General features: G+C 39.2%; 1 protein-coding gene across 1 annotated transcript in view; it reads left to right on the forward strand.

Annotated features, from left to right (window-relative positions):
• LOC138049049 (uncharacterized) overlaps positions 1 to 11562 on the forward strand; it is a 23315-nt gene extending 11753 nt beyond the window's left edge. Inside the window, exons 5-11 of the mRNA XM_068895159.1 lie at positions 1107 to 1171; positions 2355 to 2422; positions 3249 to 3351; positions 6471 to 6568; positions 7454 to 7506; positions 8702 to 8864; positions 9262 to 11562. Of these exons, the coding sequence (XP_068751260.1) occupies positions 1107 to 1171; positions 2355 to 2422; positions 3249 to 3351; positions 6471 to 6568; positions 7454 to 7506; positions 8702 to 8864; positions 9262 to 9477 (766 nt within the window). The 3' untranslated portion in view covers positions 9478 to 11562. The remainder of the gene's footprint in view (positions 1 to 1106; positions 1172 to 2354; positions 2423 to 3248; positions 3352 to 6470; positions 6569 to 7453; positions 7507 to 8701; positions 8865 to 9261) is intronic.
• The last annotated feature ends 397 nt before the right edge of the window (positions 11563 to 11959 follow it).

Below are 11959 nucleotides of genomic sequence, written 5' to 3' on the forward strand. Positions count from 1 at the left end.
AGTTTAAAGAGACATGGAGTTTGAAGTGAGTTGTACTAATGTGCGAGCCAGTGAGCCATGTGAGTCATGCGAACCATGGCTGCGAGCCATGTGAGCCATGACTGTGAGTCATGCGAGCCAACATGGCGAGCCATGCGAGTCACCATGCGAGTCACACAGTTATTGAAAGCTAACCGTTTTAAAATGGGTGCTTAGACTTAATAACTGTTTATCAGCGCTATTTGAAATGGGTGCTTAGACTTTAAATGTGAAATTCGCATGGCTCGCTGGCTCACACATTTACCAGACCCGTTTGAAGTAAGTAGTGCTCTTTGGATATTTGATATAGACGCTTGATTCATGCTGCCACAACTATTGGTGAACAGGAAAAAACAGACATGAAACAAAAAGCATTTCCAGTGTGAAAATACTATTTATGTCCAACATCAACTGCTGACCACATGGGGTATCAATAGGCACAAAAGTTGACTCATGGGGCTTGTATGGGAGAGGCAAGCTCTTACTCATGGGCTCCATGATTCCCCTCCCAAAAGGATTCAGCATGTTACAAATTACTCACTCAGAGAGATAAAAGTAAATATTTGCAAGACACTGGATCATTTGAAGTGGCTTTGGTTCAGGTTCTTATTCCAGAGTCTGGATTCCAGGTTCTGGATTCTTTTTCCAGATTCCGGATTCTGGATTCTGTATTTTGGATTTTAGGCAAACCCTCGATGAATTAATGTACTATCCAGAACAAATTCAGAAAAATGCCAGATCCAAGTCTTATTTATTTCATTAGTTACTGTTTATAATAGGAAATTGTTTTCCTTGTGATTATAGCTGGCAGACTTTCTCCGCATGCAACCATCGAGTAAAATAATGTGGCAAGGATTAATTGATTCCTAGGCAATTAGGCACATTCACCTCTCTTTTTAATATCTATCCCTACTTAACGTGTAGTTGTATACGACTATTATACTGTGGGGGAAAAACTATAATATTGACAGTACACTTTCTGATGTTGTGAAGCAACTACAAAATAATAATAATAATAATTATTATTATTATTATAGTAATAATAATAATATCACAGTGATATTTTAGTCTTGTTCTTTCACTTGTAGTTGTGTTGACTGCAGTGACATACACAAGGGGAATCTTGATCCACAGGAATCACTTGAGGAAGCAGGTGAGTTGTAAAATTTGCACTCGGTTGTTAAAGGCCTCATCAACGCCCCCTTCGAAAAACCAACTTGCTGTTGTGTACTACTCATTATGTAACCAACTACAATAGGTTACATAAATTACATTGTATGGTTTTAAGGATTTATTGTTAACATCCATATGGACAATTTTATTCAAATTAATTTACCGGTGGTAATTACTGGCCAACCTGTAAGTTTTAAGTCTTAGCAAACAATTAAGACTTAACATAATGGGCAGGTATTTTTTACAGGTCACAGGTCAGGTTTATAGGCCACTCATGTCTTTAACCATCACTAAAACAACCCTAACCCTTTCCTAAATATAACATTGGCCAAAATAAGGCCTATTATTAGCATTAAGAAAGGGTTAGGTTCTTTTAGCCTTAATTTTGTTACAACAGTCACCTGTAAAACTGACTTGTGAGTCTTGTGACCTACAAAAAATACCGACTGTCTGCTGTAACATAATGAAATTTAACCTCAAAGCCTCTGACAGTCACACATAGATGTAGATAATGTTTCTTTCTTGCAGTAAACTCTACATTACAGTGAACTGTCGTAGGTCAGAGCATTTATAAAGCATGCATAACATGTACAGTACGGTGACACCTAGGGGTCCAAAAATAAAGTAAAGGTAAAGTAAAGCAACCATATTTAACGCCGATAACTCGTAACAGTAATTCAACTGACAAACCTGAGGTCGACGGTGCGCTCATTTTACTCCCCCTCTCCATCAGTGCTCTGTTTTACGGGTATTTAAAGCTACTTATTAGCTACACAGAATGGAAAGAAGTCGAAACAAGGATGTGAGATCAGGGAATCAAACTCAGGACCTCTTGCACCAAGGCCACGCACTAACCGACTGTGCCATCCTCGCTCCTGTCCAAAAGCATTTAGTTTTGGTGATGCAAGTCACTGCGATGTACAAGTACCAAATCTAAGACTGTAACCATGATGATGAAGTAGGGAGTGAGTGATGACAAATTTTAAAGGGGCTGGTGTGCTCTTTTAGATTTGGAGCATGTGTTTACTCCTGTAGCTGGAAAGATCACGTAGCCCAGTATAGTGACTGACATCAGCTTATCTTACTTCAAGTGTGATTTATAATCATTATTATAATGTTTGCCGTGAATTCCCTTTTAAAATGTCATTTTGCTTGTTGCATAGATGAGGACTTTCTGTCAGATGAATCCAAACATTTCTGGCTTAACATTCCAGGGGACTATGAAAGGAAGGTATTAAAAGGGAATGTTTTAAAGTTAAGAGAAAATATTCTTCAAGGGTCTCTTTCACTGTTTTTTTGCAGAAATGACATTACATTTGCGATTGTTCCTTGTTATTATTAGCCACCACCAGAGGTCTACTGATCATTACTGACTATTAGCTACCAATTCACAGTTGAGTTGGTGGCTGATTTGAGTAGAGGGTATATTAAACTGATTGATCAACACAAGGGTCCATTTGCTAATGGCCCCTTTTTGTAGGGGTGTCTAAGGGAATGCAATTTTTAAAAGATTTCCACCAAACATCACATTTCAAGAGCCAAATCTTGTTCACTCAACTTCATGCTGTCATGATTGTAAAAATGAATTTTCATCTTACTTAGGAATGAAAGAACCAGTCTTTAATTAATTTAATTAGGATCCCATTGCTCTCCTGCTCCTTCTTCTTATTTCTTTAATTTATGGAAAAAAGTTGCTGACTTGTGAAGTTGCTACCAACTTAACCGTGTAGATAAGCATGTAGTAAATCAACAGTTAATGAAAATAATATTGGTTGAAAGGTCTGGGTCAAGAAGTTGTTGAATAGCGACTGTCATTTTATAATCAACAAATAGATTTGAGGATATATTGGTTGGATCATCCTATTAAACAGAAATGTGATCCATTGAACTTACATTTTACTGAAAAAGATTCCTTTTCTCCCCTAAAAGTGAAATTAAGCTTATTTAAATTAATAATAATTTATTATTTTACACGTACAACATAACAGTCTTGTATTTCACAGAACTGGACAAATTTTATTCGAGCTGCTAGAAATTTGTGCCCTTGTATTTCACAGAACTGGACACATTTTATTCAAGCTGCTAAAAATTTGTGCCCTGAAGAGATACAGCGAGGAAATGTGGAAAAATTTCTTTGTAAAGTTTTGCGTATTGAATATGGTATGTATATTAATTTTCTGTTTTCTCCCTTCCTTTTAAACATGATTATAATTGACTGATAATAGGGACTTTTAAGATCTAATATGATGGTGATGGTGATGAAAATTTGATGATGATAGCTGGTTCCTCAAGTCCGGGGATCAATGGGAAGGTTGTCCCTGATGGCAAGCCCTCTGGTGGCTGTGAAGGCCAATCCTTGATACTCTGGAAATGGGAAATCCTTGGGCAGGGAGGCTCCAAAAGGCTGAAGCCTTCCTCTTTCTATGTCTGTCCTGCGCGGTCTCTTTCCTGGTTGTCTCAAAAGCTGCCAAGCCTCGCTTTACCAGTGCCCTCCAGCGAACGCATAATTTCTCTGGCTCTGCTTTCCCATTTGTTTTCCGGGATTTCGGCTGCCCGAACTTGTTGTCTCAGCTGATCCTTAAAGCACTTTCTAGGGGCGCCCTGTCTCTTTTGCCCTGGCACAGTTCTCCATTGAACATGGCTTTGGGCAATCCATGCGAGACAGGTGGCTTGCTCAGCATAGCTGTCTGTTGCTCCAAGACTTCGTTGTTAGTCACATAGTCCTGCCACCGGATGGTGAAAGCGCTCCAGAAGCTGCACCTGTTTCCTGTACAGAACCCAGGCCTCTGAACCGTAAAGGAGAGTGGTGACCATTGCTGCTCTGTAGACCAGGATCTTTGTTGCGAGGCACAGTGAGTGATTCTTCCATACACGCTTTTGTAAACGGGCAAAGGAGCTGCTAGCTTTCGCTAAGCGGTTGTCCACATCCTTGGCGACAGTGGCATCATTAGAGATAATGCTCCCGAGGTATGTGGAATGCTCAACGGTGTTCAGCAAGTTTCCGCTGATACTGATGCTTGGAGGGTGGTAGGTTTCACGAGGAGGCTTCTGGTACAGTACTTCTGTTTTCTTGAGGCTGATTGTCAGGTCGAAGGCCTTTGCTGCACCTGCAAAGCGTTTGACAACTGCTTGCCGGGCTATTTCACTGTGTGCAAGAAGGGCGCAGTCGTCTGCAAAGAGCAGCTCTAGGATCACCTCCTCAAGAGTTTTGGTGTGGGCCATGAGTCTGTGGAGGTTAAAGACACTCCCATCCGTTCGGAACCATATGTAAATCCCTTCTGTGAGATCCTCCTTTGCTTCTCTGAGCATCATACTGAAAAAGATAGGAAAGAGCGGTGGTGCGAGAACACATCTTTGTTTGACGATGTTGACGATGGGAAGACGGAAAGGTCACCACTGTGCCCCACCTGCCCCTTCTGACCTACGTGGAACTGTCACATTATGTTCAGGAACTTTGGAGGGCATGCAGCCCAATCTTGCAAGGATCTTCCATAGCCCGACTTGGCTGACCATATCAAAGGCCTTAGTAAGATCTAGGAATGCTGCGTAGAGTCCCATGTTTTGCTCCCTGCACTTCTCCTGAATTTGGCACAGGACAAAGATCACTCTGTGGTTCCTCGATTAGCTCTGAACCTGCACTGACTTTCTGACAGGTTTTCTTTGGCGATTGAAGGGATGAGTCTGTCCAGCTGTACCCTTGCCAAGATTTTCCCCACAATGAATAGCAGTGTAACGCCTCTGTAGTTGGAACACTCTGATTTCACTCCTTTCTTCTTGTACAGAGAGACTATGACAGCATCGCGAAGATCTTATGGGACAACTCCACATTCCCAGTACTCCTGGAACAAATCAGTCAGTTTTGCAAGAAGAGTGTCACCACCGTACACCTCTGTTGGTACGCCGTTGACTCCAGGAGCCTTGTGACACTTCCCAATTGCTGCTTTCACTTCTTGCTGGGTTGGTGGTATATCAAGCTTTGTCTTTACTGATTGCTGGGGGATCTTCCTGATTTCCTCTTTCTGAACCTGGCGTTTGTCCCCAAACAGGTTCTCATAGTGCTCAGTCCATCTGACCATCTTAAAGGAGCTTGCACGCTGCGTAGGGCCATACACTGCACGCAGTGCCTCGTAGAAGGCGCAGGCATTTCCAGTGTCTGCGTAAAGCTGAGTCTGCTCTGCAAGGGCTATCCACCACTTCTTCTTCGATCATTTCTCTCAGCTTGTTCTGAACTGTGCTGCACACATTTTTGTAAGCTGTGTTAGCTCCCTGGTCATCTGGCTTCGCAAGGACTCTCTCAAAGCATGAGCATTTTTTCTGGAGGAGAGCTTTTATCTCCACATTATTCTCATCAAACCAGTCCCTATTTTTCCTGGTTGAGTAACCTGCTACTTCTGCTGATGTCTCCAGGAGAACTTTTTTCAGCCGCTGCCACTGAACCTCTGGGCTTGGGTCCTCCTCCAATGAGCCATCATCTGTGTTGTTTAGACGCTCATTCCAATCTGTTCTGAAATTCCTCTTTGAGTCCCTAGCCTGGAGTCTGTCAACCGGCAGTTTCTTCACTCGAGGCCCTTTATTCTTTATTCTTGTGGCTTGATGGTCAGTCTGAGTCTTGCTCTAACCAGTCGGTGATCGGTGTAGCAGTCTGCAATGGGTATGACACGGGTGTGAAGCACGTCTTGTGAGTCCTTCTGGCGTACTAGGATGTAATCCATAAGGTGCCAGTGTCTGGAGCTCGGATGCTGCCATGTGGTCTTGAAGCGTGCTTTCTGCTGGAAGAGGGTGTCTCGCTGAAGGGTTTCTTGTCTCGCTCAAATTTATTGTTTTTGCAAATCTTGAATCAGTGAGCTGTGAAGTATATTCCGCACCCCCCCCCCCCAAAAAAAAAAAAAAAAAAAAAATTCTGTTTCCCGCCATAATGTGCACGTGAAAAATGATTGACATAAATAGCATGCCAATCACACGTAAAAGGATTGGGTGTCAATTGACAGCCTTCATGCATGATCTGCTACCTTAGCATGTGCCCAAATGCTGATTGGCTCAGCATAATTGGCTTTGAACTAGGGGGCGGAATTATTCAGCAGACCGTGAACTGCACGCGAAATCTTCAGGCTCCATATAATAAATGATTTCCTAGGGGTTTGTTTTGACGCCAAAATTACAACTTCTTGGACCTCCTGTCCCATCGGGTTTTGAGATATCGCTTCCAAAGTTGCAGTTCTAATAGATATATTTTTTTAACTGTCATGGATACTCACCAATCCTGCTTTCTTTTATTAAAGGTCAAGCTAAAGACAACTATGTTAGGTTGGATGGCTTTCTTATGCTTGTAGCTCTGTTTGGACCATTTAAACAAGGGACTGAAGGATGCCTTCAAAAGGTGCTTACTTCAATACATTAGCCAATATTAATTCTTTGTTGTTGAACCCTTTTGAACTCTTGATTTAACAGAGAGCCTTAAATTTTCAATGAACTTTTCTGATGGGTGTGCACCATTTTTTATTTGATTGATTGATTGATTGATTGATTGATTGATTGTACTGTGCACTCATTGGTTTTCTTTTTTTAATTTAAATTTTATGAAGCCTAATATTTTGATTGTGTGATTGACTAAAGATTTGGATTTTGTTTGTGATTTACTATGTAACCATAGCAACATCTTTTCATGTGTGAAGATAACACAATATTTTAGGGTGTGAAGAATCATAGGGTCTTGACAAACTGCAAGCCAGCAAGCCATGCAAATCTTGTGAGTATCGCAATTAAGTCTAAGCACCCATTTCAAATTGTGCTGACAAACAGTATTTAAGTCTAACCCCCATCTTAAAACGGTTAGCTTTCAATAACTGTGTGGCTTGCATGTTGACTTGATGGCTCGCATGTTGTACAACGGCATATCATACAAGTCATGTTTTCATGCGAAAGCTCACTTGACATTATGTAAGTTATATAATAATTGTCATAATATAATAACGTTATACTGTATATGTTATACATAGTAATAAACATCAACGTTATATTTATAATAATGATTAAATATTGATAATAAATCAGATTAACAATATTTTAGTTATTATAGTTAAATAATAGAAATAATATAGTTATTGACCACTTAGTCTATTATTATACTAGCAACAGCTAGCAACATGCATTTAAAAGTTCATTGCTGAGGAGATCAAAAATAATATTTTTTAAATCTTGTTGATGTTTTGTCTATAATTTGAATTTTGCCTAATAATATTATCATGCATTACATTTTGTCAAGATGTATGACCTGATGCAAAAGTCCATTTCAAAGCGAGAAGGCACAAAAGAAAGGTGAGTGGGATTGCAGTCTTTTATAGGCAGTCTAGTCAGAGGGATACTACCATGACCTTCCGATTTAACTTTAATAAACTGTGTTGCCGAATGTAAATACCTGGGTGTTGTAATGGATGAGTGCCTAACATGGAATTAGCTCATGTCAAGTAACTTACTTTGAAAAGCAGGAGAAAGGATAGGCATACTTGGCTGCACCAGAAAGAACATAAGTATGCAAACTGTGGACAAAGTCTATAAAACTTTCATATTACCTATCAGATTATTGTGACACAGTATGGAAATGTTGTGATTCTCTAAATTCAAGCAAATTAGAAAAACTCCAGCTAGAATTGAAAATTTATATATTATGGACAAGAGAATCATGTTCATGCATTAGTTAAGAAAGAATCATGTTCTAGCATAATTAGTTAAGAAAGTACAAATTAAAGAACAATTGTCCTCAATTTTTTATTAATTATTTTAATCTTAACAAGGATTGTATCAGAAGGACCACCAGACAGCGCAACCATATTCGTCTACCATTACTGGAGAATAAAAATATAATTAAAGTCAACAGAAAAGGCATTTTTCTATCATCATGATGGGGCATGTTTTCCAATCAAAATTTGTAGATTATTTATTTTTATTGTAGATTGTCAAAATGGATCTTATTTGAGAGAGATTTTAACATATATGTGACAATAATTACCTATGCACTGTAGTTTAAAATGGTCTGTCTCCCAGAGTCTCCTATATAGGACCCTAAAGCTCATAAGAAGAGCATCAAATGTTGTAGGTTCAACTTCCAGCAAAGGAGCACTCAGATTTTTTCCATGTGTGAATTCCCGAGACATCATTGAAAAGTAAATGCCTTTCACTGATTTGCAAAACAAAACGAACCGAACCGAATGGAACCAAAAGACAGAACGACAAATTGTTTCGCCAAATAGTAATTTTGGTCACATTACTATTTTGCAAAATGGATCGAAATTTTGCAGGCAGGTACAACCCAAACCATGGGCCTAAAAACTTTGTTTAGGCCAAATTAGGCCTAAGTTAAATTTTAATAAGTCCAAATTAAATAAGTATATATCTTCATTAAAAATCTATGTAGAACTCAAAATGCTTAGTGTGAGCAGTAAAAGGATCTATTGAAAACACACATCCCCTTACATTTCTCTGGTTAGTTAAATTGTATGCCTCGTTTTCCCAGTTGGTTTGCAGGCCACTTGGATGAAACTGAAGCTGAAAATCTCCTTGGTAACCAGTCCCCAGGTCATTTCCTCATCAGAATCAGTTCTTCTCGAGCTCACGAAGGTGTATTTGTATTGGCAGTAAAGACAAGCAATAGTGGTGTGGTTCAGATTCAAATTGAGGTCAGCCTGGTAATGTTACACTGTCACACGAGTTTGAAAGTTTTAAGTTCCTGATATCTATGGTTTTCATTTCCAATTTTACCACTATTTTACTATATGTACTATCTGTTTCTTACAAATGTAAAATCAACTCAGTGGATCTGGAATGTAAAGACCTCATCCAGTGAGTGTGAAGTCTACAGAGATGTGGACTTTTCTCTTGTTTGGCCAGATGCGTATTTAAAACAAACATTTGTGCACTCTCCATTCAGAAGTTGTACAACACCATTTCGGCCCATTAATGTAAAGGTTGCTCTAAACATAGTTACAAAGGAGGGTGCACTGGGTCAACTGCTCATGCATGGTCTCAATTTGCCTATTTGACCTTGAATTGTCTCTAAATTCACTTCTTTTGCAGAGAAATCTACAGGACAGTACTCTGGTCTTAGCAGACCAGCAATTTTCAGATCTTATGTCCCTTGTCAATGCCCTCAGACGAGATGTTCTTCTTGAGAACTGCAGGCAGCTGCTTATTAATCCATGTCCAAACCTTCCACTTAATGCAATATTCAGTGGTTACATGGAGGCAACAGCAAGGCGAGGGGGGCGTGGACGAGGAAGGCCACGGAGGTGATTGGTACCTTTTGAATTTTTTTGTGGATGGAAAAGAAGAGCCTTCTTGATTGTAATTTGGTGGAGTGACATGTAGCAAATTTTTTCATTGACATGTACTGTACTTTTTAATGCTTGTGTTGCTGGCAAAGAATTTTTACTTAGTCTTTTGTCTCTCAAGTTTAGAAGGGAGGTATCAGATTTGTTTCTTTCTTTTTAAAATGCCTTAAAGAGCATGTTGAATTTAGTGTTTTTATCAGACGTTAGATTCAAGTCATGTATGAATGACATCAGAAATACATATACCAATGCCCAGAATAGGAAAGTTATTCCTCAAGTTATTTCGCTGAAATACTGGCGTTTCTAAAACGAGGGTAAGGGTAAGATCAAGGGTCAGGGTAAGGGTAAGGGTAAGGATACGAATACAAAAAGTATCCTAAATTTAACATGCATAAAAGCGAACCTTAGGCCTAATTAGGTCAAAAAAAAGTTTAAGGCTAGCTTTTATGCATTTTTAGTATTTTCTGTATTCGTATCCTTACCCTTACCCTCGTTTTAGCAATGCTGCTGAAATACAGGAGCCATATATATTATTTGTTACAGGTCAATTTAGAGCTAATGTTTTCATTAAAGCAAGAATGAGCCTGAAACAAGTCTCTCTGCATAAGGCATTATCAGCAAAATGTGTCCAATTTGGAGAGTTTTGCTTTTTATTTAATGTGTAATCATCACCTTTTGTAAGTAAAGTATGATTTAACAGTAAACCCTTTATTTAATGAGGGCAGCACCTAAAAGTGTTAGCCCTCACTAATTTTGTTAGTGGTACAACGCTAATGAACTTTTGGTCCCCAAAATTCAGGCCAAACCACAACACCGGGAACTCAATGCCCTGTTCTTTTCAAAAAGTGTGTTGGTTCTTTTATGTCCCACAGAGTTTATGAACAAGGATTGTGAGATGGGGTAATGGTTTATTGTCCCTATCCAAGAAGAGTTAAAAATTTGCAGATGTATATTTCAAAGGCAGAACTTTCTCTTCAGTTAAGTAAGGACCCTGAGTGCTAGTCCTGCTGAAGTCGAACTCACCACCACCCCCATGGTAGTCATATGCTCATTCAACCGAGCCATGTGGTGTGACAGTGTTCTTTTTATTAACTTCGTAGTTCAAAGATTTTATTTAGAAAAAAGTACCCAGATATGTCCAGAAATGCATGTACATGTAGTTAGATGCACAACGATGTGGCGAAAGCACCTTCAGTATCTTATCTTTGAGAAACTACACATTGTAAAAGTTCTCAGGATTTCCTTTAATACTAAGGGCGCTTATTTAGGATTGTTTTTAAATGGGTGCTACAACTAAGAACTTTTGAGTTATTCTAACACTGGACTGGTTTAGCTGAATGCAATTAAAATTGTTTGCTTGTTTTGATGGAAGAGACTTGTTGAACAAATTACTTCTTCTGGTGTTCAAAATTATGTTAGGAATGCTCAAGCTTTCTGTTGTTGGTTTACCGGTATTTGTTAATGTTACACCGTGTTAAACATGGCTTTGACAGTGATGAATTAATCAAGAGAGGCACAAAACAAACTCCTGATAAAAGTGGCCTTATTTTATCATTATAACAGTTACAGCAAAATCTATTTATTATACATGTTGCAAACTTCTTGATTGATTCAAAGGTCACATTCACTAAACTGCCCTTAGGTGCTTGCCCAATTTTGTTGCATCATCAGGCATCTTAAGCCAATAATTTTGAGACTGGTTTTGTAGAAACAGTGGTACTTTGACAGCTTCTAATAAATTGGTTGGTGTAACCATTGATGAACACATTTACATTCCTGACATTTGCCCGGGAGGTGGGGGGGTATGTGCCGCTGTGAAGGCTATGGTTTTCAAGCAGTTTACTCTAGGATAGAGTACATAAATCATAGCCTTTCGTTCTAGAATAGGGTATCATTTTTCACGAAACTGACCAGTCAGTTGAAGATTTTATCAAGACTAAGGAAACCAGATATTCCCACTCAAGAATATAAAAAAATCAAATAGCAAAGTTTAAGTTTATGTAACTCAGCCTCAACAGTGTCAATAAATGGCTATCATGAAACACCTCTGGATATTATTAACTGTCAAGAATTGGAATTTAGACGGAAATCAGGGGGAGTTTACTCTAGTATAGGGTAGCAAAATTCAGCTGAACTAGCTCTGGTATAAGCTAAGGGTTCCAGGGTCCCAGCAGCACATCCCCATCCAAAAATTCCTAAAGCCCCCCCCCCCCCCGGGGACATTTGCAAGGTCCTTGGTAATCCCAAGTGATGTTTCTGCACCTTTTTTAAGCACTCACTTACATTCATAAGCCATTTTATGCTGAAGAAGGTTATAGTACTTTAACCGAAACGTTCATAGAAAGTTTTTTTAGTCAGTGACAACAACTTGTTAATTGTCTTTAAACTCTACATCATTTCACTGCGACAGAAGAGTGGCAGGTAACTTGGAAAACCAGTAGGTA

This window comes from Montipora capricornis, chromosome 5 (genome assembly GCF_036669925.1).
Source record: "Montipora capricornis isolate CH-2021 chromosome 5, ASM3666992v2, whole genome shotgun sequence".
NCBI lineage: Eukaryota > Metazoa > Cnidaria > Anthozoa > Scleractinia > Acroporidae > Montipora > Montipora capricornis.